Source organism: Callithrix jacchus, chromosome 5, assembly GCF_049354715.1.
Source record: "Callithrix jacchus isolate 240 chromosome 5, calJac240_pri, whole genome shotgun sequence".
Lineage (NCBI taxonomy): Eukaryota > Metazoa > Chordata > Mammalia > Primates > Cebidae > Callithrix > Callithrix jacchus.
In genome coordinates, this window is record NC_133506.1 from 104,866,923 (window position 1) to 104,890,910 (window position 23,988).

The 23,988-nt window shown below is 52.4% G+C and overlaps 3 protein-coding genes and 4 non-coding genes across 20 annotated transcripts; 1 reads left to right on the forward strand and 6 right to left on the reverse strand.

Annotated features, from left to right (window-relative positions):
• Positions 1 to 864: 864 nt before the first annotated feature.
• NEK8 (NIMA related kinase 8) lies at positions 865 to 17,354 on the reverse strand. Of its 14 annotated transcripts, none has more exons than XM_078373972.1 (16): positions 14,030 to 14,148; positions 13,861 to 13,949; positions 8,446 to 8,651; positions 7,967 to 8,199; positions 7,605 to 7,736; positions 6,931 to 7,139; positions 6,710 to 6,771; positions 6,446 to 6,627; positions 6,197 to 6,347; positions 5,700 to 5,776; positions 5,242 to 5,359; positions 3,072 to 3,222; positions 2,704 to 2,867; positions 2,453 to 2,611; positions 2,123 to 2,281; positions 865 to 1,734 (listed from the first exon to the last, which is right to left on the reverse strand). In XM_078373972.1, the coding sequence occupies exons 3-16, from the start codon at positions 8,579 to 8,581 to the stop codon at positions 1,706 to 1,708; spliced, it is 1,962 nt and encodes a 653-aa protein (XP_078230098.1). In that variant the 5' UTR covers positions 8,582 to 8,651; positions 13,861 to 13,949; positions 14,030 to 14,148; the 3' UTR covers positions 865 to 1,705. The 14 variants fall into 14 exon arrangements, with proteins under 14 accessions (XP_078230098.1, XP_078230097.1, XP_078230092.1 ...); XM_078373971.1 differs by having other exon boundaries at positions 2,704 to 2,942; XM_078373966.1 differs by having other exon boundaries at positions 2,704 to 2,942; positions 6,710 to 7,139.
• Positions 16,919 to 21,026, forward strand: TLCD1 (TLC domain containing 1). The gene is made up of 4 exons (XM_002748237.7): positions 16,919 to 17,265; positions 17,572 to 17,654; positions 17,745 to 17,827; positions 18,229 to 21,026. The coding sequence occupies exons 1-4, from the start codon at positions 17,072 to 17,074 to the stop codon at positions 18,610 to 18,612; spliced, it is 744 nt and encodes a 247-aa protein (XP_002748283.2). The 5' UTR covers positions 16,919 to 17,071; the 3' UTR covers positions 18,613 to 21,026.
• RPL23A (ribosomal protein L23a) lies at positions 18,767 to 23,645 on the reverse strand. Its single transcript, XM_002748240.6, has 5 exons — positions 23,609 to 23,645; positions 22,759 to 22,942; positions 20,189 to 20,365; positions 19,465 to 19,534; positions 18,767 to 19,247 (listed from the first exon to the last, which is right to left on the reverse strand). Exons 1-5 carry the CDS (start codon positions 23,631 to 23,633, stop codon positions 19,233 to 19,235), a joined length of 471 nt encoding a protein of 156 aa, XP_002748286.1. The 5' UTR covers positions 23,634 to 23,645; the 3' UTR covers positions 18,767 to 19,232.
• LOC118154342 (small nucleolar RNA Z17) lies at positions 19,353 to 19,424 on the reverse strand. Its single transcript, XR_004744209.1, has one exon. It is a non-coding gene; the product is annotated as a small nucleolar RNA Z17 (small nucleolar RNA).
• Positions 19,615 to 19,675, reverse strand: LOC118154334 (small nucleolar RNA SNORD42). The gene has a single exon (XR_004744202.1). It is a non-coding gene; the product is annotated as a small nucleolar RNA SNORD42 (small nucleolar RNA).
• LOC118154341 (small nucleolar RNA Z17) lies at positions 20,452 to 20,523 on the reverse strand. Its single transcript, XR_004744208.1, has one exon. It is a non-coding gene; the product is annotated as a small nucleolar RNA Z17 (small nucleolar RNA).
• Positions 23,033 to 23,099, reverse strand: LOC118154333 (small nucleolar RNA SNORD42). The gene has a single exon (XR_004744201.1). It is a non-coding gene; the product is annotated as a small nucleolar RNA SNORD42 (small nucleolar RNA).
• Positions 23,646 to 23,988: the final 343 nt, after the last annotated feature.

Genomic DNA, 23,988 nt, shown 5'->3' on the forward strand with positions numbered 1-23,988 from the left:
GCGCTACTTCCTGTCCTCTGGGAAACAAGTCTGGTCCCACCAGCTACCCTTTCTACCATTACTGGGGAAAGGCATGGGGTGAGGGACAACCCCCCAGCGCTGATCTTTTCTGCAGCAGATACTTAGTGGCTGTTGCCCTCCCGCTGGGGAAGGGAGGCCAGCTAACGTCGAACAAATCCCTGCCTTAGAATGAAAGTGTGGGGAGGTGGCAGCACTCCCTGGGACCCCAGTGCCCCAGGCTATGCAGAATGAAAGTGTGATGGAGGTGGCAGCACCCCCTGGGACCCCCGTGCCCCAGGCTATACAGAAGCTAGGCAGGCCTAACGTCCAGTCCAGGCAGGCTCTGGCTTGCTCTGCTCCAAAACATGGAGACACTCCTGGTGAGCACCAAGGACATTTGAGAGGGAGTCTTGATCTGTCACCCAGACTGGAGTGCAGTGGTTTGATCTCGACTCACTGCAACCTTCGTCTCCCAGGTTCAAGGAATTCTCCTGCTTTAACCTCCAGAGTAGCTGGGATTATAGGCACCCACCATCACGCCCAGCTAATTTTTGTTTTGTTTTTTGAGACAGTTTTGCTCGTTACCCAGGCTGGCGTGCAATGGCGCGATCTCAGCTCACCGCAACCTCCGCCTCCTGGGTTCAGGCAATTCTCCTGCCTCAGGCTCCTGAGTAGCTGGGACTATAGACGCACGCCACCATGCCCAGCTAATTTTTTTTTTTTGTATTTTTAGTAGAGATGGGGTTTCACCATGTTGACTAGGATGGTCTCGATCTCTTGACCTTGTGATCCACCCGCCTCGGCCTCCCAAAGTGCTGGGATTATAGGCGTGAGCCACCCTGCCTGGCCTTGTTTTTTCTTTCCTTTATTTTTTAAAGAACCTATAATGAGAACTTTAATGGGCCAGAATTTTTTTTTTTTTAAGATGGGATTTCACCATGTTGGTCAGACTGGTCTTGAACTCCCGACCTCAGGTGATCCGCCGGCCTTGGCCTCCAAAGTGCTTGGACTACAGACGTGAGCCCCATTTTTGTATTTTTAGTAGAGACAGAGTTTCACCATGTTGACCTGGCTGGCCTCAAACTCCTGACCTCAAGTGATCCGCCCACCTCAGCCTCCCAAAGTGCTGGGATTAAAGGCCTGAGCCACCACACCTGGCCTTATTTTCTTGTCGTTCTTTTTTTTTTTTTTTTTGGTGGAGACAGCAGTCTCTCTATGGTCCCCAGGCTGGTCTCCAACTCCTGGCCACAAGGGATCCTCAACTGCCTTGGCCTCCCAAAGCACTGGGACTGCAGATGTTAGCCACCACCCCTGGTCCAGACTTATTTTCTAACTGGGGTGGGGGAAAGGGCAGGGTCTGTGTGGTGGAGGAGGAGCTATAGCTGCCTTCAGTCTTTTTATGGCAAGGCTCTGGAGGCCACCCTGCTTCCAAAGGCTGGGTCTGCCTTCTAACTCTAGCCAGACTGGACCCTGGGGACACTGACTGAAGGGAAGAAGGGGTAGGAAGGGCAAAGGTGTGGTGGGAGAACAAAGTGGTTGAGGTTTCCATGTCCAAGGCCAAAAGCAGAGCAGGGATTTCACCAGCCCTGACACCCCCACTGATGAATAATCCAGGAGACAGCTGGGAGTCATGCCTTAGGCACCTGCATTTTTCAGTTCAGAGGAGAAGCAATATTAGGGTGGTCCAGAGATGTATCCAGGTGCCTCACGGGGGGACTGGCTCATCTGTGACCGCTGTAGGGTAATGAAGAGAAACCCTTGCAGCTTCGGAGGGCAGTGCCTCCAGAAATCATCATTCACCTCCCATTCCCAGTGGGCCCTGGACTGTGGACCCTGATAGGCTAGAAAAAGAGATTCAACATCAACTGGACTCAGGAGTAGGAGAAGGAAAGCATGTGAACCCTGGGGAGCAGTGCAAGCAGCTCTTTGATGAGGCCCCAGAAGCACCTGCCTTGCTGGCCCCAGGCAGGAAGCTTCAAGCTTTTTACCTGTAGCTTCTGCTTTCTTTTATCTAGGGGCTAAAGATGCTTTTGGTGATATGGGCATCTGTGAACACTGGGGATGAAAGTGTAGGGAGGGGCCAGCTGGGCTGTGTGGTGAAGTGGGAAAAGTTTCAACTCACGGCGAACAGCCAGGAGGGTGTTTCCATGGCAACAGGACACGGAAGTCACCGTGTAAGGGTGTGTCTCATCCAGTTGCACTGGCCGAGGGAATCCAGCATCTTCATCCCTCCTTCCCAGTCGACCTCGGGCCCCTTTGCCCCAAGAGTACACTTCACCCTCTGCCAGGAAGAATCCCCAGGAAGGAAGTGGGAAGCGGGCACAGCCCAAGCAGCAGCTCCCCTCCCACATTGCCAGGATGGCCCCAGGAGGCTGCTGAGTCCAGTGGCCCTGAGCAGCAAACCCCACTACTGCTCAGGGCACTATCTGTCCCCACCATACTCAGTCCTCACCTGCCCCAATAGCTACAGTGAAGGCATCCCCACAGGCTACCACTGCCATCTTGATGCCCTCAAGGCCTTGGACCTTACAGGGTACCCGGCTGCCCCGGCGAGCATTGGTGCCCAACTGCCCATGCTGATTGCTGCCAAAAGTGTAGCAATCACCCAAGGCTGTGGGGGGAGAAGAAGGAAAGGAATGCTTCAACAGGGTACCAAGGAGACCATGAGTCCCCCTCTCGCCTCCTGACCCAAGTCCTGCTCACCAGTCACAGCAGCTGAGTGAGCAGTGCCCAGGTCTACACTCAGCAGGGGCTCCCGGTCCAGGGGTGCAGAGCCTAGTGGTGTGAAGCTCAGGGCCTCCTCCACCTGCTGGTGGAGAACAGGCTCCTCCCCCAGGGAGAGATGGTCCAGGCCCAGCTTGTTGAATCTGAGGGCAGAGCCAGAAGCTAAATCCATCCGATAGTTTGGGCAGGAGCTGGTGCACCAGAAGACAGATCCCACCCTGTGTTGAACCAATAGCACCCTCAGCCCCCTCAATTCTGGTCTTTGGTGAGAGGTAGGCAATGATGGATGGAGCACTGGCAGCCAAGGAGAGCTAGGGACAGATTAGTCATCCCGATGACCTAGTCACCTGTTGCTTCCACAGGCCAGGGCTTGGCCAGGCACAGTGAGGATCATGGAGGAGTCGATGCCACATACAACTCGCTGAGCTTCCTGTCCCAGGGGCATGGGCACCTGCTGGGGGCAGCTGTGGGACTCCCTGGTGCCTAGTCCCAGTCTCCCTGTAAGAAGAAGCCCAGAAGGGGTTAATTTGAGCTTTAGCAGGGGGTGATGCCAGGATGAGGAGGGCCCACTGAGGGGAGGGAACGGCGTGAGTTTTCTGTTCTCTCAGCCCAAGATGCCTTTCCTAGGACTTTCTGCTGGTTGAAATCCTCCTTTATTTTTTATTCCTTCCTTCTTTATTTTGAGACAGTCTCACTCTGTTGCCAAGCTGGAGTGCAATGGTATGATCTCAGCTTACTACAACCTCCAACTCCTTGGTTCAAGTGATTCTCCTGCCTCGGCCTCCAGAGCAGCTGGGATTACAGGCATGCGCCACCATGCCCAGCTAATTATTTTTTATTTTTAATAGAGATGGGGTTTCACCATGTTGGCCAGGATGGTCTAGATCTCATGACCTCATGATCTGCCTGCCTCAGACTCCTAAAGTGCTGAGATTAAAGGTGTGAGCACCACGCCCAGCCTGTTCTTTATTTTTATTTTTTGAGACCGAGTCTCACTGTCACCCAGGCTGGAGTGCAATGGCAAGATCTCAGCTCGCTGCAACCTCCAGCTCCTGGGTTCAAGTGATTCTCCTGCCTCAGCCTCCTGAGTAGCTGAGATTACAGACATCCACCACAATGCCTGGCTAATTTTTTATATTTTTAGTAGAGACAAGGTTTCTCCATGTTGGCCAGGCTGGACTTGAACTCTTGACCTCAGGTGATCTGCCTGCCTCAGCCTCCCAAAGTGCTGGGATTATAGGTGTCAGCCACAGCACCTGGCCAAAATCCTCCTTTAAAGCCCTGTTCAGGTGCCATCTCTCTCCTCCAGTTGACATCACTGTTCACTGAGTTCCACACCTCTGCACCTGGTATGTAGCCCTGATGCTATCTGTTCTCTGGCATGCTGGAGACGTCATCTTTCCCCAACTAGACTGAGTCCTCCAGGAAGACAGGAACCCATCAATGTCATCTCTAGTTTCAGTGCCCACCCTGATGCCTGACCCAAAGGGACCTCAATAAAAATCGGTATGGCTGGGTGTGGTGGCTCACGCCTGTAATCCAAGCATTTTGGAGGCCAAGGCTGGCAGATCACCTGAGTTCGGGAGTTCAAGACCAGCCTGACCAACATGGTGAAACCCCGTCTTTATATTAAATAAATAAATAAATAAATAAAGATAGGTAGATGGCTGGGCACAGTGGCTCACACCTGTAATCTCAGCACTTTGGGAGGCCAAGGTGGGTGGATCATGAGGCCAGGAGTTTGAGACCAGTCTGGCCAAGATGGTGAAACCCTGTCTCTACTAAAAATACAAAAATTAGTCGGGCGTGGTCACAGGCACCTATAGTTTTTTTTTTTTTTTTTTTGAGATGGAGTTTCGCTCTTGTTACCCAGGCTGGAGTGCAATGGCGCGATCTCGGCTTACCACAACCTCCGCCTCCTGGGTTCAAGCAGTTCTCCTGCCTCAGCCTCCCGAGTAGCTGGGATTACAGGCGCACGCCACCATGCCAGCTAATTTTTGTATTTTTAGTAGAGACGGGGTTTCACCATGTTGACCAGGATGGTCTCGATTTCTTAACCTCGTGATCCACCCGCCTCAGCCTCCCAAAGTGCTGGGATTATAGGCGTGAGCCACCGTGCCCGGCCCACAGGCACTTATAATCCCAGCTACTCGGGAGGCTGAGGCAGAGAATCGCTTGAACCCAGGTGGCAGAGGTTGCAGTGAGCCGAGATTGTGCTACTGTGCTCCAGCCTGGGCGAAGAAGTGAGATTCTGTCTCAAAAAAAAAAAAAAAAAAAGGTAGATGAATGAAATTTCCTTCATTACATCATAAACACCTGAAGGAAGCCACATATGCATCTCATCTCATCACTAGCACAGGGTGTGCACATAGTTGGTGTAAAATAAAGATTTGCTGAATGAATGAAGAGAATTTGAGAGAAAAGAGGGAGGAGATAATGGGCTGTGGGATGGAAGTATGAAGGGGAACAAGTCATGGCTGAGGATACTGTGAGATGAGACTAGAGGCTGGAGCTTACCCCCATCTCCACGGCCCCACGCAAATAGTTCTCGCTCAGTGGACAAGGCCAGCACGTGAGAGGCCCCACAGGCCACCTGCACCATCTCATAGCCAAGCAAGGCCTCCACAATGGTGGGCTAAAGAGGAGAGGAAGTAAGGAGAGACTGGGCAAAGGGTCTAGACTAACCATCTGGCCTCAACACCCCCTGTAGGGACAAAGCTGGAGGCTGCGCATTCTCCGGAGGTGGCTGTGTCTTTAACTCTAGCCACACGCACTGCCAAGTGGGCAACCACTGGGGCAGCCTGGTCTTTCTGTACTTCCCCTGATGTAGGCGGCGTAGAGCAGGTGCAGCCGGGAAGCTAGAGGAACCTGTGGCTGCTGGGAACTCCCCTGTCCCCAATCTGGTGTCAGCTCTCAGATGTGGGCTCCCTGCCATCCCCTAACTTCCCCCTCCCCAGGGTACATGTGATACCCACCTGGCTGATGTCAGTGAGGCTGCCATGGCCTAGGCACCCATTGCTGCCACTGCCAAAGGTCATGATGATGCCTCGGTCTGGGGAGGAGGGCCGTGAGGAAGGAGAAGGAAGAGAAGTTAAGCAGTCATTCCAGATAGCCCTGTCCACCAGGGGGTTGCAGCAACAAAATAAAGTTGGGGACCAGGGCTGGAAAGATGGGATAGGAAGAGAGGAAGGATAGGAGTCTCTTCAAATGTATATGACTTTGGACAAGTGACACCCTCTCTGAGCCTTAATGTCCCCACTTGTCAAATGAGGATACTATAACTGTTTTGGCAGGCCTGTCCATAGGATCAAGGAGGTAGTGTAAGGAAATCTCCTCAACACTTACTAGAAAGAAGCAATAGCTTGATGACTAGTGAAAGCATTCGTTAAGTAAATGGTTTGCAAGAGAAGAGAGACAGTGCTCTGTGGGGCCTTATAGAAGGTCCCCACCCCGAGGTAGGCCCAAGTCTCACCCGTCAGGCAGGCGGTGAAGAAGTCCCCGCAGGCCACGTGCTTGATGGTCACGCCTGACTGGCCCTCCAGGAAGCGCGAGATGAACTGGGGCTGTGGCTGCTCCACTGCCCCAGGAAGGAGGGTGCCTCCGCCTGCACCTAGGGGTGGGGCCTACAGGGGCGGGAGGATGGGCAGTGCCTGAGCACCCCAACCCTTCTGTGGACCTACACTTCCACCTGTCCAGGCCACCTCCCCACTGGCCTGCTCACCTCCCACAGGATGAGACGCCCAGAGCGTGTGATGCCAGCTTTCTGCGTACGCCCAGCTGCCACCTGGACCACCTCTGTGTTGAGCATTGGCAGCCGCAGGGGGGTGCCCAGCCCACCACCCCAGGTGTACACTGACGACAGTGGTGGTGGGATGGCTGGCCTCACAGGTCCCCGGGGGACACCTGTGGGTACAGTGCATGGGGACTATTAAACTGATGTGAATGGTGTGCCATCTATGGGGACTGACGGCTTCTTCCCACTTACCTCTGCAGCGGACACTGGTGGTCCTGCTCCCTGTGCTGCCAGGGGTCACAGACTTCTCCACCCTGCGGGACAGACGGGGGCCTAAGAACAAAGACTCTCCTGACATTCCTACCTGCAGGGAGGGAGGACTCACCCAGGTGCCCCTCTGCCCCAGGCCTCCTGTGCTCCCATTGGGTGCCCACACCCTGCTGCCCAGGATCGCTTGCTCTCCCTGCACAGGCCTCCGCATGCGGACACTGCCCACGTCGGTGTGGAGGTTGAGGAGGGCACGAATGCAGAGGGGCTGTGCCATGATGTGGCTGAGTGGGGGCCGCTGGGCAGGCTCCAGGCTGAGTAGACTCAGGACCAGCTGGCGCAGCTCGGGGCTGTACCGGTCAGAGATGGGTGCAAAGGTGCCGCTCATGATCTTCAGCACCAGGGCTGGCAGGTTCTGTGAGGGCACCAGGTTGGGAAGTTGGTGAAGTGAGGGCAGCGCCCCCCAGCCCCAACCCCTGGTCTCCTGGGATAACAGCTTTGCCCTCAGGAGACTTCAGTCTGATGAGGTGATTCCCAGACCGCTAGGGGAGTCCAACCTGGCTTTCAGTGACCCCTAGTCTGACAGGGGAGCTACAGCTATGTCTCAGAAGCCCCAGGATGCTGGGAAAACTCAAGTCTTACTCTTGGGAGGGTCCCTTGGGAGAGCCACAGCCCTGCCCTCAGGAGCCCTCAGTCTAATGGGAGGCAAGACCTACTCTTAGAAATCCATAGTCTGAGGCATAGCCATAGCTCTTCCCTGGGGTAATCTGAAAAGGGAGAAACATAACCAGCCAGAGGAGAAACCCCAGGTGGCGGGAGCGAGGGCTGCTGGGGAAGTGGTAGATTTCCCAGTTGTCCCCTAGAGGGTGTGTACACTCACCGCAGCTTCAAAAGCCCTCTTGAGGCTGGCCAGCTCGTAGAGGACACAGCCCAGGGCCCAGATGTCACTCTTCTGGTTATAGGGCTTGCCCTCGCACAGCTCAGGGGAGATGTAGCATGGGGTACCCACCACCTGCAGGAGGGAAGCTGGGATCACAGCCCTGCAGGGAGGAAGACCAGGGGCTCTGCACATTAGCCCATTTGGGGCCACCTTCTCAAGGCAAGCCAAGGAGCTTCCTCCTGCAGGACCACCCAAACAGGGGCCAAAGGGCCAAGGGTTTTTTAGGGGGAGGGGAGGAGGCAGGTTAGGCCCTGGCCCTCAAGACTTCTAGCACCCTGGAGGTCCCCTCCATGCCCAGGCACCGTGTAGGCCTTGCTCTTGCTGCTAAGGATCTTGGAGATGCCAAAATCCCCAATCTTGACGACCATGCGGTGTTTGTCAAGAAGGATGTTCTGGGTCTTGAGGTCTCGGTGCAGGATGAGGTGGGTGTGCACATGATGCAGTGCAAGCAGGATCTGCACAAAGAAGTGCAGGATGGTCTCCTCCTCCAGCAGGGAATTGCAGCGCTTTTGGATGAACTCAGCCAGGGTGCCACCTGTGGCCCAAGGGACTAATCAAGATCCAGGCTTTCACACACCTAGGACAACCCCTCTCCTTTTATGTATGGAACAGAGCACTGGGACCAGAGAGGACAAGGGGCCAGCTGGGGGCAGATCACTGGGACCAGAACTCTGACCCTTGGCCATGCCCATTACAAGGAGGGAAGCCAGGTGATCTAAGTCTGTCTGTTCCAGAGGTAAGAGGCCCCTCCAGCCAGGCCACTATAAGGAGGCTGGCCCACCTGGTGCATATTCCATGGCGATCATGAGGGCTTTGTCTTCCAGGAAGTTCTCGTAGTACTCAATGACATTGGGGTGGTTCAGCAGCTTGAGGACCTGGCACTCATTCTGGGCTGCCTGTCGCTCATCCTTGGTCATCTGTTCCACTGGGATCTGCTTGATGATCACCAGCTTCTGGTCAGCCTTTCGTAGGCACAGGTGCACAATCCTAGGGATATGGAGAACAGGGACAGGTACCAGCTGGGCCTCCAGGCACATATCACGCGCAGGGCAGCCTGGTGACTGATGTCTCTTAGAAGAGGGTTCTAGGCTGGGCGCAGTGGCTCATGCCTGTAATCCACTTTGGGAGGCTGAGGCAGGTGGATCATGAGTTCAGGAGTTCAAGACCAGCCTAGCCAATATGGTGAAAACCTGTTTCTACTAAAAATATAAAAAATTAGCCAGGCGTGGTGGCACACAACTGTTGTCCCAGTTACTTGGGAGGCTGAGGCAGGAGAATCGTTTGAACTCAGGAGGTGGAGGTTGCAGTGAGCTGAAATTGCACCACTGCACTCCAGCCTGGGTGACAGAATGAGAATTCATCTCAAAAAAAGAAAAAAGAAGAGGGTTCTAGACTAAGAGATCATCTAAACAAGTGCACAGAACACTGAGCTTGGGAACAGGGAAAACTGATTACAAGCTGTGTGGGACTTCAGTTTCACCACAGGCACAGAGAGGGTAAAGTTAGTCTTGATCTCTAAGTTCCTGCAGACTGCCTGGGTTCAAATCTGGGCTCCTCCTCTTCCTAGCTATCTGGTTTGATACATTATGTGACATCATTGTCTTGAAAATAAAATGGGCCTCACAGGGTTGTTGAGAGGATCAAATGAGAAAATGCATTAAGGCACTGAGCGCAGTGGCCAGCACAAAGAAAATGCTCAATGAATAGAAGCTTTTCATATTTTTTTATTTCAACTCTGTGGTCAGTGTCCATAAAAGCAGGCACTACAACATTCTGGTTCACCACAGTATTCCCAGTGCGTAGCCCAATATTTAGCACACAATAGGTGGTCAAGAAGCATTTGCTCAATGAATGGAATATAAGCTGATCTAAGTCTCCCATTTTTACCTCTAGCTCAGACTTCTCCTCTGAGCCCCAGACTCAGATATCCACTTGAATGGCTCACATCATCCTAAATTTTTAACAAATTCAAAATAACACCCTTGATTCCTGCCTCCAGACCTTTCCTGGCTCAGGCTCTTCCATCTTGGCAAATTATACCACAATCTGCCAGTTATTAAAATCAGAAACTGCTCAAATCAGAAACCTGAGGCAGGGCCAAGTGGCTCAACACTGTGGAAGCCAAGGCACGGATCACTTGAGTCCAGGCATTCAAGATCAGCCTGGGCAACATGGTGAAACCCAGTCTCTCCAAAAAAAAAATTAGCTGAGCAGGGTGGCATCTATGGTGCCAGCTGCTCTGGAGGCTGAGATGGGAGGATCACTTGAGCCTGGGACATTGAAGCTACAGTTAGCCATGATCATGCCACTGTACTCTAGCCTGGGTGACCAAGTGAGACAGTCTCAAAACAAAACGAAACAACAACAACAAAAGACACTTGAAAATCACCCTAGGCCGGGAGCGGTGGCTCATACCTGTAATCCCAACACTTTGGGAGGACAAGGCAGGCAGATCACTTGAGGTAAGCAGTTTGCGATCAGCCTGGCCAACATGGTGAAACCTCATCTCTACCCAAAATACAAAAATTAGCCAGGCATGGTGGCGGGCACCTGTAATCCCAGCTACTTGGGAGGCTGAGGCAGGAGAATTGCTTGAACCTGGGAGGCGGAGGTTGCAGTGAGCCGAGATCGTGCCACTGCACTCCAGCCTGTATAACAGAGTGAGACTGTCTCAAGGAAAAAAGAAAAGAAAAGAAAAAAGAGGCCAGGCGTGGTGGCTCATGCCTGTAACCCCAGCACTTTGGGAGGCTGAGATGGGCAGATCATGAGGTCAGGAGTTTGAGACCAGCCTGGCCAACACAGTGAAACCTCATGTCTATAAGAAAAAAGAAAAGAAAATCACTCTAGAATCTTTCCTCCATCTCACACAAACACATCACCAAATCCCATCTCTACCTCTGAACTACTGTAAACCCATCCATTCTCTGTACCTTCTCTACAACCCTTATCCTATAGTCATCATCTTTTCTTGCCTAAGATAATGTACAAGTCTCTAAAATAGTCCCTTTCATGCCTGTCACCCTCAAATCTAAATTCCATATGGCAACCAAAATGACATTTTATTCATTTTTAATTTACTTGTCTTTTTTAATGCATATTGGGGTCTCATTATATTGGCCAGGTTGGTCTTGAACTCTTGGCCTCAAGTGATCCTCCCACCTCAGCCTCCAAAAGTGCTGGGATTATAGGCATGAGTTACTATGCTCATCCCCAGAATGCCTTTTAAAAATCCTATCAGACCACTCCTCTTTCTTTTTTTCTTCCCTTTTTTTTTTTTAGACGGATTTTCACTCTTGTTGCCAAGGCTGGAGTGCAATGGCACAGTCTCAGCTCACTGTAACCTCTGTCTCCCAGGTTCAAGTGATTCTCCTGCCTTAGCCTCCCAAGTAGCTGTGATTACAAGGCACCCAACACCATGCCCAGCTAATTTCTGTGTTTTTAGTAGAGACAAAGTTTTCACTGTGTTGGCCAGGTTGGTCAAAAGTGGGTGGATCTCTTGACCTCAGGTGATCCACCCGCTTTGTTCTCCCAAAGTGCTAGGATTACAGGTGTGAGCCCCCATGCCCATCCCTCCTTCTTTTCTCTCTTTTTCTCTTATAGTATTTTTTTTTTAGGGTCTCTGTCACCCAGACTGAAGTGCAGTGTTCCAATTTCAGCTTACTACAGCCTCCACCTCCCATGCTCAAGTGATCCTCCCACCTCAGCCTCCCGAGTATCTGGGACTACAGGCACATGAAAATGCCACCACACCTGGCTAATTTTGTATTTTTTGTAGAAAGAGGGACTCACTGTGTTGCCCAGGGTGATTTCTAACTCCTTAGCTCAAGCAATTGCCCACCTTGGCCTCCCAAAGTGCTAGGATTACAGCTGTGAGCCACTGTACCCTGCCCTTTTTCAAAAAACTCTGCCATGTCTCAGGATCTTTCTCCCCCTTTAAAATCCTTAGTGGTGGGCCAGGCGTGGTGGCTTGCTCCTGTAATCCTAGCACTTTGGGAGGCCGAGGTGGGTGGATCACCAGAGGTCAGGAGTCCAAGACCAGGCTGGCCAACACAGTGAAAACCCCGTCTCTATTAAAATAGAAAAATTAGCTGGGTATGGTGGCACACATCTGTAGTCCCAGCTACTTGGGAGGCTGAGGCAAGAGAACTGCTTGAACCTGGGAGGCAGAGGTTGCAGTGAACCAAGATAGTACCACTTCACTCCAGCCTGGGGGACAGAGTGAGACTTTGTCTCAACAAAAATATTAGCGGGGCATCGTGGTATGTGCCTGTAATACCAGCTACTTGGGAGGCTGAGGCAGGAGAATTGCTTGAACCTGGGAGTCAGAGGTTACAGTGAACTGAGATCGTGGCACTGCATTTGAGCCTAGGTGACAGCACAAGACCCTGTCACAAAAAAAGAAAAAACCAAAAAAAAAAACAACAAAAAAACAAAACAAAAAAACCCATCGTGGCAAATGAACCATTTTACCTCAGGTTACCAGGCCATAATCTAGTCCCTGCCCTCAACAATTACATTTTATACCATTCTCTACCTTGCCCACTACATTCCAACTATACTAGTCTTTTTCTCTGTTCCCATGTGAGAAATTTCACATATGCTATTTCCTCTCTCTGAAAAGCTCTCTCTTCACCTTCAGACTACTGATCCTCATTCCCTAAGTCTTGGCTTTAAATCTCACTTTTGGCTGGGCACGGTGGCTCATGCCTGTAATCCCAGAACTTTGAGAGGCCGAGGTGGGCGGATCACCTGAGTTCAGGAGTTCCAGACCAGCCTGGCCAACATGGCGAAACCCTGTGTATACAAAAAAATCCAAAAAATTTAGTCAGGCGTGGTGGTGCACACCTGTAATCCCAGCTACTTGGGAGGCTGAGACATGACAATTGCTTGAACCTGGGAGGCAGAGGTTGCAGTGTGCCGAGATTGTGCCACTGCACTCCAGCCTGAGTAAGAAAGGGAGACTCTGTCTCAAAAATAAATGAATAAATAAATCTCATCGGCCGGGCGTGGTGGCTCATGCCTGTAATCCAAGCACTTTGGAGGCCAAGGTGGGCAGATCCCCTGAGGTCGGGAGTTCAAGACCAGCCTGACCAACATGGTGAAACCCCGTCTTAGAAAAATAAATAAATAAATAAACCTCCCTTCTCAGAGATTTATTCCTTGACCATCTCATATAAGTAGTCTCCCTGGTAATGTACTCTATCCTTACAACCTGTTAACCTTTCATAATTACTATAACTTAGTATTTCATAATGTTTTGTTTATTGTATAATTTTCCTATAGTCAGTAAGCGCCAAGAGGGAAAAGACTACGCCTGTTCCGGTTCTAACTGTACACCCAACGCCCAAAGCCTGACATACATAGCTGGCACTCAATATTAGTAGAACAAACGAATTAAGAATCAGTGGGCGGGGCAATGGGCTTGTCAGGGGAGTGGCCTCCATAGAGGCGGAGTCTCCCCCCCCACCCGCCGACAGGGACCGGAAGCTTGGGCGGGACTGTTCACGCCTTGGGGCGGGGCTAGGTAGGCGGCGACTTCGCGGGCAGAATTGGGGCTCATTTTCCCTCTCCCCTAGCAGTTCCTCCCCCAGAACCCTAGCTCACCCAAAGGCACCTCTCCCCACCACTCGGATCCGCTCGTACTTCTCCATCTCATTTCTTAGAGTTTCACTTCCGTCCCCCACGCGGCGCGTGCGCGGACCTGCCCACTCTGGGCCCCGCCCCTTCGCGGTGAGCGGCTTGCGGGGCGGAGCCAGCGCGCTAAGCGTGAGTTCAGCCCAGCGTCGGTGTTCGTGGGCGTGTACCGCACCTGCAGCTGCGACACGCCGTCACTTTTCTCCTCACGACCCTGCCCCACGCAGGGTCTAAGGAATAGGGCAAGAAAATAGGGCGTGCCCCGCACGGTATCCGCCCCTCCCACACACATACCCAGCCTTTGTAAAGCTTGTTAGACTAAAAGGAAGTCGCGCTCCCGAGAGGTGGACCCCACAGGCCGGGCGGGGATGGGAAGCGAGGGTTAGCCCCGTCTGCCCAGGAGTGAAGCTGTTTCAGGAGAAAGCGGATTCTCCTTGGCACGCAAACGATAAACACTACCAAAACGACCGAGACCAGCGCTCCCGGCAGAAAGCAGCAGAGCTAGTTTCGTGTTTGCCTAGGGAGGGACAGGGGAAATCCCGAGCTGTGTAAGTTGATTCACCTGGGGAGGACGTGACACGGTCTCAGGCCATCCCGACTAGTGAACACCGCGCTCGTCAGCACTCTCAACTCCTCCTTCACACACGCGCGCTGCAGGAGGGTAATTTGCCTTCAGTGCTCATCTAGCGTGAACCCCCACGGGGCAAGACGGGGCGGAGGTGGATTACTACCTGAAAACATCGGGGTAGAAGGAAAGACCGCGGTTTCCCCGGGATGAGTTCAAGGCAGAAGCCCAGAGGCAGGGGGCTGGTTAGCGTGCCCAGCGAGGCTCTTGACCGGAAGTGAGGCTAATTCCAGGTTGTCCCTGGCTCCTGTTCTGCGGGAGCTCTTTTTTTTTTTTTTGAGACGGAGTTTGGTTCTTGTTACCCAGGCTGGAGTGCAATGGCGCGATCTCGGCTCACCGCAACCTCCGCCTCCTTGGTTCAGACAATTCTCCTGCCTCAGCCTCCTGAGTAGCTGGGATTACAGGCACGCGCCGCCATGTCCAGCTAATTTTTTGTATTTTTAGTAGAGACGGGGTTTCACCATGTTGACCAGGATGGTCTCGATCTTTTGATCTCGTGATCCACCCGCCTCGGCCTCCCAAAGTGCTGGGTTTACAGGCTTGAGCCACCGCGCCCGGCCGGGAGCTCTTTAAAAATTTAGTATTCGGCCGGGCGCGGTGGCTCACGCCTGTAATCCCAGCACTTTGGGAGGCCGAGGTGGGCAGATCACCTGAGGTCCGGAGTTCGAAACCAGACTAGCCAACATGGAGAAACCCCATCTCTATTAAAAAAAAAAAAAAAAAAAAAAAAAAAAAAAGTAGGGCCGGGCGCGGTGGCTCGCGCCTGTAATCCCAACACTTTGGGAGGCCGAGGCGGGTGGATCACGAGGTCAAGAGATCGAGACCATCCTGGTCAACATGGTGAAACCCCGTCTCTACTAAAAATACAAAAAATTAGCTGGGCATGGTGGCACATGCCTGTAATCCCAGCTACTCGGGAGGCTGAGGCAGGAGAACTGCCTGAACCCATGGGGCGGAGGTTGCGGTGAGCCGAGATCGCGCCATTGCACTCCAGCCTGGGTAACAAGAGCAAAACTCCGTCTCAAGAAAAAATAAAAATAAAAACGTAGTATTCGACTGGGCGCGGTGGCTCACGCCTGTAATCCCAGTACTATGGGAGGCCTAGGCAGGTGGATTACCTAAGGTTAGGAGTTTAAGACCGACATGGTGTTCCTGGCCAACATGGTGAAACCTCATCTCTACTAAAAATACAAAAATTAGTTGGGCCTGGTGGCGCGTGCCTGTAATCCCAGGTACTCGGGAGGCTGAGGCAGGAAAATCGCTTGAACCCAGGAGGCGGAGATTGCAGTGAGCAGAGATCGCGCCATTGCACACTCCAGCCTGGGCGACAGACGAAAACTCCATTTCTCTCTTTTTTTTAGACGGAGTCTCCCTCTGTCGCCAGGCTGGAGTGCAATGACGCTATCTTGGCTCACTGCAACCTCCGGCTCCCGGGTTCAAGCCGTTCTCGTGCCTGAGCCTCTCGAGTAGCAGCTTACACTATAGGTGCACGTCGCCATATCCAACTAATTTTTGTTTTTAGTAGAGACGGGGTTTCACTATGTTGGCCAGGATGATCTCGATCTCTTAACCTCGTGATCTGCCCACTTCGGCCTCCCAAAGTGTTGGGATTACAAGCGTGAGCCACCTTGCCCGGCTGAAACTCCGTCTCAAAAACAAAAACAAAAACAAAACCCTCAGTATTCAGGAGGAGGATGGTCATTAGCTGAGGATTAGAGTCCCTATGTTAGAGTGGGCTCTAATCCTACGTTAGAGGATTGTGAGGAAAGGGACGTTTTATCTTCTGCTCCATCCCTGGCCCTCGCAAGGGTACCGAACCCGGACACGTGGAATGACCGCTGGAAGGGCGCTGGCTCAGGCCGGTGTCGGCCCGCGGACAGAGCAGCCTGTGAGCCAAGTGGCGGGGCGGAAAAGCTGCTCACCCGGGACGCCAGTGCTCTCACCTAGAAACCGACTGGGCCTTGGTTGACCTAGAAGTCCCACAGTGGTTAATGTGTAACCTTGGAGCCATAAGGAGAGGCAAACACTCAAAACGATTGGTCCCTGGGTCCTTACGCTTCAGGTTTTTAGCTTCTTCCTCCCTCCGCAGCACACCCGCTTTTCCCCTCCCCTCCTCTATTACCACCTTCTTCTCCCTCTGTGCCCCGACCCCCACTTCACTTCCCTCGCTGGCTCCTAGCTGCTCCTCTTTTCGCCCAGACCACCTACTTTTCCCTCAAAGCAGCTGTTTCGCTCGGAGGCGGGAGGGGAAGCCCGCACCACAGTGAGGTCAGGCTGACACCTAGTGGCCAGGAGCTGGAACTGCTGCAGGGCCACCGGCCTGGAGAGCGAGGGTCACCCCAGCAGTCCCGGCAAATCCGCGGTCTTGCCTGCCCAGACTCTGGGGAGCCAGGCCGAGGGCCGGGACTGTCTGAGGGAGGACTGTGACAGCCGCTCTGCCCTAGGAGCTTAAGAGCGGGGGTGGAGAGGTGGCGATGGGTTACTCAGCAATTCCCAAGTGCCCACCCTTGCGGGCGCGGGAGGGACGGGTAAACACGGGTCTCCGGCTAGAAGACTGCGAGTGGTGCGGTGCGGGGAACTGGGTCTGCGAGGAGACCTCTGTCGAAAGCTGGGCTCCCGAGCCCACCCCAGGACCGGGACTTAGGGGGCGTGGGCGTGCCGGGTTCAGTCCAGCTCTGCCCAGAAAGTGGAGAGAGCTCTCGCGGTACCCGCCCAGGGCGGGGGAGCCGGTGGCCCCGGGGAAAGTGGGGACGCGGGTTAATGAGGCCACGCGAGCGAGGGCAGCGGGGACGCCGTCGGCAGTCGGGAGGCGCCAGAGAGGGGTGCCTCGGCAGCGCTCCCCCAGCTCAGGTTCCAGTCGCCCGAAGTCCGCGGGAGCCCAGCGGGGGCCGGGCAGCTGGGTGTATAACCCGCTAGCGCGGCCGCGGCGCCTAAGGGGCGGAGGCAGGCGGGAGGGGCGGGGGCAGAGGCCTCGCGGGGAGGACGGGGAGGAGCCAAGGGGCCTAGAGGGCTCCGCCGAAACTGTGCGGGGCTGGCTGCCGGCGGGAGAGACGGCTGTGCTGGACCGGGTCGAGAGGGATCCCGGTTCCCAGAACAGCCCTAGGAGGCGGCCTCGAGGGCGGACGGGTGGACAGCAGGGAGGGCCAGCATGCCCCCACTGCTGCACCCCGCCCTGCCGCTGCTCTTGGGCGCCACGCTGACCTTCCGGGTGCTCCGGCGCGCGCTCTGTCGCCTGCCCCTACCCGTACAAGTGCGCGCCGACCCCCTGCGCACCTGGCGCTGGCACAACCTGCTCGTCTCCTTCGCTCACTCCATTGTGTCGGGGATCTGGGCGCTGCTGTGGTGAGTGAGCGACTGTGGGAATGAGGTGGCCGGGAATCCTGAGCGGGCAGTTGGGGCCGTCTCTTCTGTTTCTACCCCCATCGCTCACTGGACTGAGGCCACGCATTCTCACCTGATCCCGTTTGGTATCCTATCCAACCAGAAGCCGCTGTGGCCGCAGGGGAGGGGGATTGCACCTGGGAAACTCGAGGTACTTGGGTTTTGCCCAGCCACTCCTAGCTTCTCAGTCAGCCACTAGCGCGAGCCGACTCCCCCGGGACTGGCAAGGATAACCGGAAAGGTGAGCCTTTCTTCCCTCCCTTACAGTGTATGGCAGACCCCCGAAATGTTGGTGGAGATTGAGACAGCATGGTCGCTCTCTGGCTATTTGCTCGTTTGCTTCTCTGCAGGTAGGTCTTGCCCAGGAAGCAGAAAGCTAGTTGGGGACAGGAAGCTGCTTGTTCAGTCGCTCGTAACCTATTGTCTCATCCCTCTATTAGGGTATTTCATCCACGACACGGTGGACATCGTGGCTAGCGGTCAGGCTAGAGCCTCTTGGGAATACCTTGTTCATCACATCATGGTAAGAGAAGCAGGCTATGTGGAATAGGCCTCGCGCCAGTAACCGCGTTTCTGAACCTGGGAGGCGGCCTATTTTAACACCCCACCCCCACCCCCTGCAACCTGTGTGCTACTTCTTATGCTAGGATGCTGGAGGTTGGCAGTCTGTGTGTTTATTCACTGAGGCCAGCAACCCATGGCCTCACTGGCTCCTTAGACTGGAGACACCATCCACAACCAGAAGCTGTGAGCAGGGACCAAGATCTTAACGATGTTGAATGAACAGAACCAAGCATCTTATTCTCTACAATTATTCCAGAAGGAAAAAATTCAGGATTTTCCAGCCCTCCACCTTATGTCCTCCACCAACTTACAGGAAAGCATTTGCATCTGGGTTCCCTAACTCTTATTTTTTTCCTCTAGGCCATGGGTGCCTTCTTCTCTGGCATCTTTTGGAACAGTTTTGTCGGTGGGGGTGTCTTAACGCTACTGGTGGAAGTCAGCAACATCTTCCTCACCATCCGCATGATGATGAAAATCAGTAACACCCAGGATCATCTCCTTTATCAGGTTAACAAGTATGTGAACCTGGTCATGTACTTTCTCTTCCGCCTGGCCCCTCAGGCCTACCTCACCCATTTCTTCTTACATTATGTGGGCCAGAGGACCCTGGGCACCTTCCTACTGGCTGTCCTGCTCATGTTGGACATGATGATCCTAATCTACTTTTCCCGCCTCCTCCGCTCCGACTTCTGCCCTGAGCGTGTCCCCAGGCAGCAACACAAAGACAAGTTTTTGACTGAGTGAGGCACAGAGCCTGGGACAGCAAACATGGACAAGAACAGAAAGCCTCACATGGAAACTGGGACTTAGCCCCAAGCTCGGGTGTCCTCTGGGGCAAGCCTCTCTACCTTCGGAGCCTGCGCCCACACTATTGAAAACACTAATGAAAGCACTCCTCTGAAGTCCTTGTCCTTTATTGGGCAAGGGGTGAGGGAAGCAGACAGACCGGTTGGACATAGTAGATGGGTGTGTGAGGACAAAATGCTACTCGAAAGCCAGCCAACCCACACTCCCCTGAAATGGATGCTAACGTGCTTCAAACTCTGGGCACTGGTTTCACACACAGCCTCTTCGAGGGATGAAAGGGGTTCTTGTAAAGTTTTTTGTTACCCTCAACCAGGGAGGCAAGCTCTGAGTTCTGGTTTTCCTAGGACACTAATGCTAGTCACAAAGATCTCTGGAGTGATCAAGGATGGAGGAGTGGCAGGGTGAGTTTCAAAAAGGTTAAGCAGGAGTCTTGCCCAAGCAGTGGGCAAGTTACAACAACAGTTCCTGTGTATGGCCTCCCACCCAACCAGAAACTGACAGAGGCATATATATGGTGAAAAGATATACATATATTTAGAATTAGCCAGCTGGACTGTTTAGATGATCCCAATCTGAAAAACAAAAAGGAGCCTCGTTACTGGAGTTGAAACATGAAGATTAAACTGGAATTTTTAGAAAGCAAAATGAGGAACATGAGGGTAAGGCTTAAGGATACAAGTGAAGTCAGTTAATTATAACTAATCAGCGAAAGCCAGGCTTTGGTCACTAGCATATGCATCATTTGCACCCAGGGATGAGCATTAAGGAGTTTGTAGGAAGGAAACTTACTTTGTTTGCAACATCCAAAGCATCGTAATCAGGAGCCAGTCGAACATATGCCTTCTTCTCTCCATCAGGCCTGGGGCAGAGAAGGAAGCCTTAATCCCAGCTGCCTTCACTGCTCACACACCCTCCCCCACTTCCTCCCCCAGTCCTCTGGCACTTCAGCGGTTCCTTTGTTCATGTCATTCCTTTCCAGTGATTTTTCCATCATTAGCCCAGAGGACATTATGAAGCTACAAAGCCAATTCTCTTAAGGGGAACACCACAGGCCAAGTTGAAACTTAAACCAAGGTAATTTGCAAGAAACTGTCTCATTCTAGTGGCTCCAGAAAATGAGCACCAATGAACCCCACAATTAAGTCCTAGAAAGCGTTTCCTGAGGTCCTTACAAGGGTCTGTGATTACAGCAGTCTATAATTCCTGCCTCAAGGCTCACACACTGGGAAACCTACTTCTGACTCCAAGTGTAAATCAAGGAAACTTTTCCCCCTGCTAAAAGGTCCAGGGGAATTTTTTTTTTTTTGAAAGGGTCTTGCTTGATTGCTTAGGCTAGAGTATAATGGGACAATTATACTCTAATTGCAGTGGGTCACTGCAGTCTCAAACTGGACTCAAGCGATCCTCCTGCATAGCAGGGACTATAAACATCAAGGAAAGCTTATGAACCACAGGATTTCTGGCTGCAGACTGCTGGTCCAGCTCACTCCATATCCCTCGAGGCCCAACTCACCGAATCAGGGTGTTGACCTTGGCCACATCAATGTCATAGAGCTTCTTCACAGCCTGTTTGATCTGGTGCTTGTTGGCTTTAACATCCACAATGAACACAAGTGTGTTGTTGTCTTCTATCTTCTTCATGGCAGACTCAGTGGTCAGTGGAAACTTGATGATCGCATAGTGGTCAAGTCTGGGAGAGAGACAAAATGGGGTCACCTGGCCCGCACCCAATAGAAAGATGGGCCCTCTTTTGTAGTCCAGAGAGAGGAAAGCCTAGGTGCATCAGACAATGAAGTACCAATCATTTTGTTCAGACTTTGGTCGCTTTACAGTGTCATCATCTGCACCCTGAAATCTAAGGGCCTGAAGCCTCAACCCCAGGGGCAGAACATGGTGCATTTTCTTTCTCTTGAAGGGCTCTTACTCCTCAAGTGATTTAAGAATCATCTGACCAGGCACAATGGCTCATGCCTGTAATCCCAGCACTTTGGGAAGCCGAGGTGAACAAATCACAAGGTCAAGAAATCAAGACCATCCTGGTCAACATGGTGAAACCCTGTCTCTACTTAAAATACAAACATTAGCTGGGTGTGGTCGAGTGTGCTTGTAGTCCCAGCTAATTTGGGAGGCCAAGGCAGGAGAATCGCTTGAACCCGGGAGGCAGAGGTTGCAGTGCACTCCAGCTTAATAACATGGCTAGTCTCCAGTAAATAAATCATCTATTTGGTAGAGTTCCACTCTGCTGGTTCACTTTGAGGCTGACTCATGCATTTCTGTCCCTTTTGGTTGCTGAAAACTGGCCCTATGATCAAGGGGCACCAATTCTTGAAATAAAGTTTTTTTTTTGAGATGAATTTGTCGCCCAGGCTGGAGTGCAGTGACACAATCTCGGCTTAGTGCAACCTCCGTGTGAGCGCCACCACACCCAGCTAATTTTATTTTTAATACAGACAGGGTTTCACCACATTGGCCAAGCTGGTCTCGAACAACTCCTGTCCTCATGATCTACCTGCCTTGGCCTCCCAAACTGCTGGGATTACAGGTGTGAGCCACCACCTCCATTCCTCAAGAGCAAATTCTTATGTACAGCTGAGCACAACTATAATACACCCTTCCCCACTAAAAGTCAGCAGCAGGCTGTTTCCTCAGACACTACTTTCCTGGTCTGAAACCAGGTCAGGCCTAAACTTCACCACACTAAATTCTAGGTCCAACTTGGTGGGGGAGGGGCAGGAAGACAGTCTGTGAACTGCTTTCCTGTATGAACACAATCCACTTTTTTTTTTTTTTTTTTGAGACAGAGTTTCACTCTTGTTGCCCAGGCTGGAGTGCAATGGCATGATCTCGGCTCACTGCAACCTCTGCCTCCCGGGTTCAAGCAATTCTCCTGCCTCAGCCTTCTGAGCAGTTGGGATTACAGGAATGCACCACCACACCCAGCTAATTTTGTAGTTTTAGTAGAGACGGGGTTTCACCATGTTGGTTAGGCTGGTTTGGAACTCCCGACCTCAGATCATCTGCCTGCCTCAGTCTCCTAAAGTTCTGAGATTACAGGCATGAGCCACCATGCCCGGCTTTTTCTTTTCTCATTCTTTCTCTTAGGAAAGAGCAGAAACAGCAAAAACCCATTGGTAGTAACTACTACCAATGCTCTACTCAAATCTGTGGTCGCTAAAAAGTCAGTTATTACTGGTAGCTCAAATACTGAAGTGTCCAACTTTTTGCTCATTTTCCCCTAACCATTCCTTCAGCAGTATGAAAACTTGGGAAAATGAATGGAACAAAGCTTCTATACACCACTGCAGGCCATCACTGCAACATATAGATGATGGAATCCCCATTATCAATAAAGAATCAACCCACATTCTCACCGTCAAGAACTGTTCCCTATAGCAGCTGGAGCTATGAGCAAGGAATCTCTGTAATTCTACTTTATACTCACCCCAAAATAGTTTACAAATCGTGACCAGATGTGAAGCAATAATTAACCTACCAGAAACTTTGAAAGACTCTGTTTTTTTTGACAGAGCTTCACTCTTGTTGCCCAGTCTGGTGTACAATGGAACGATCTCTGCTCACCACAACCTCTGCCTCCCCAGTTCAAGGTGGCACAAGCCACCCCACCCTGTTAATTTTGTATTTTTAGTAGAAACTAGGTTTCTCCATGTTGGTCAGGCTGGTCTCAAACTCCTGACCTCAGGTGATCCACCCTTCTCGGCCTTCCAAAGTGCTGGGATTACAGACGTTGAGCCACCGCGCCGGGCCACTGAGCTGATTCAATAAGAATTCCTGCCAGCATTGTAAATGGGGCAGAAACAATATCCTTACACTGCCAATTAGAGAAGCACACTGGGCCGGGCACGACTCACGTCTGTAATCCCAGCACTTTGGGAGGCCAAGGCGGGCAGATCACGAGACCATCCTGGCCAACATGGTGAAACCTCATCTCTATTTAAAATAAAAAAAGAGAAGCACACTGTACACAACTTGTGTCTGAGAAGCCACCACACAGAGTCAGTCAATTTCCCAATATACCAATGGAGGATACCCAAATCTTTTCATGGGTAATGGGGCAGTACTGACTTGTTTCTCCTGGGGGCGCTCTTCCGAGGATATTTGGGCTGCCTTCGGAGTCGCAGTGTCTTGGGCCGCCGGAAGGTGGGTGACGTGCGGATCTTCTTTTTTTTGTGGCTGTGGACACCTTTCAACACTGCCTTCTTGGCCTTTAAAGCCTTCGCTTTGGCTTCGGCTTTAGGAGGGGCAGGAGCTGGGAGAGAAGAAAAGAAAATGAGAGTGAGGAATTAAAAAATAGGCCACTTCCGGCCTCAAGAACTACAGTGGGCGACCCTGGCCACATGTGCATCAGCGGTTCCTTTGCAGACATCACAAGTGTCAGGAAATTAAAATTTTTCCATCATATGCACGATACCAGAGGCAAAGTCACCAACTCGCAGCTCCAGGAATACGACTAAGAAACAAAGTAGTAATGAACGAAAGCTTGATCACTTTCCAGAACATGTCCTACGAATTTTACACATACCCCATCGCAAAACCACGCGGAGAAGGCGGGTAATGTAGCCCGGTCAAACGTGAACCAGAAGGAAAATGAGTAAAGCTGAGGGCACTAATTCCTTACAGGCCCGGGGACATGGAGCGCCAGCTTGTGGATGCGTACAGCTTCCCAGAGCCGACTATCTGGCTCTCCCTGTCGGGTGATAATGCCGGTGGGGTGACCTCCCCAACTCTCTCCACAGGAACTCAGCCCATGAGGCTGGGCACAAGCGGCCCACGTATACTGCGTGTCCGAAACGCCGGGAGCAGCTTCGGAGCACAGCCCTCAGGGCTTAGTCCAGCTGCCATACTCCCAATTCGTTCGCTCTGCGGCGCGACGATCCCCGGTAAACCAACAGCGGCCCCCATTCTCAGCACATACCTTCCTTCTTCGCTTTCGGCGCCATCTTGTAAAAAGGGTCTCCGATGCCCGTTCCCACGGGCTTATAGCGCCAAATCGCACCAAAGACTCGCGATGCTTTGTACTTAGAGCTGACTGGCTAATTTGCAGACTGGCGCCTTCTGGGAGCGGTAGTTAGGTGTAATTTCTTTTTCAAGCGTGAACTAGCATGCACCACTCCTCCCCTCAAAGGCACTAAAGCTTCATGGGAGTTGTAGTTTTTTGAAGACACGCGTTTATTTGCTCAGGCTAGTGGCCCGCGTAGCCGGGTGTCGCTCGGGTCTGGTCCCAGGAGCTTACCATCTTGATCAACTGCCAGTCTCAGGGAAGAGGATTGCCACGCCAGGAGACAGGAAAGCTGC

Excerpts from the sequence above, each read along its gene's own strand:
- TLCD1 (XM_002748237.7), top strand. The coding sequence starts at position 17,072 with ATGCCCCCACTGCTGCACCCCGCCCTGCCGCTGCTCTTGGGCGCCACG. Across the intron at positions 17,266-17,571 it reads GGGATCTGGGCGCTGCTGTG|TGTATGGCAGACCCCCGAAA; the intron begins GTGAGTGAGCGA and ends CCTCCCTTACAG. Across the intron at positions 17,828-18,228 it reads ACCTTGTTCATCACATCATG|GCCATGGGTGCCTTCTTCTC; the intron begins GTAAGAGAAGCA and ends TTTTTCCTCTAG.
- RPL23A (XM_002748240.6), bottom strand. The coding sequence starts at position 23,633 with ATGGCGCCGAAAGCGAAGAAGGAAG. Across the intron at positions 20,366-22,758 it reads AGCGCCCCCAGGAGAAACAA|ACTTGACCACTATGCGATCA; the intron begins GTCAGTACTGCC and ends TCTCTCTCCCAG. Across the intron at positions 19,535-20,188 it reads AAGGTCAACACCCTGATTCG|GCCTGATGGAGAGAAGAAGG; the intron begins GTGAGTTGGGCC and ends TCTCTGCCCCAG.
- NEK8 (XM_017972569.5), bottom strand. The coding sequence starts at position 13,315 with ATGGAGAAGTACGAGCGGATCCGAGTGGTGGGGAGAGGTGCCTTTGG. Across the intron at positions 3,223-5,241 it reads GTGGGGCCGTGGAGATGGGG|GGAGACTGGGACTAGGCACC; the intron begins GTAAGCTCCAGC and ends TTCTTCTTACAG. Across the intron at positions 1,735-2,122 it reads CACCCTCCTGGCTGTTCGCC|CGGTCACAGATGAGCCAGTC; the intron begins GTGAGTTGAAAC and ends ATTACCCTACAG.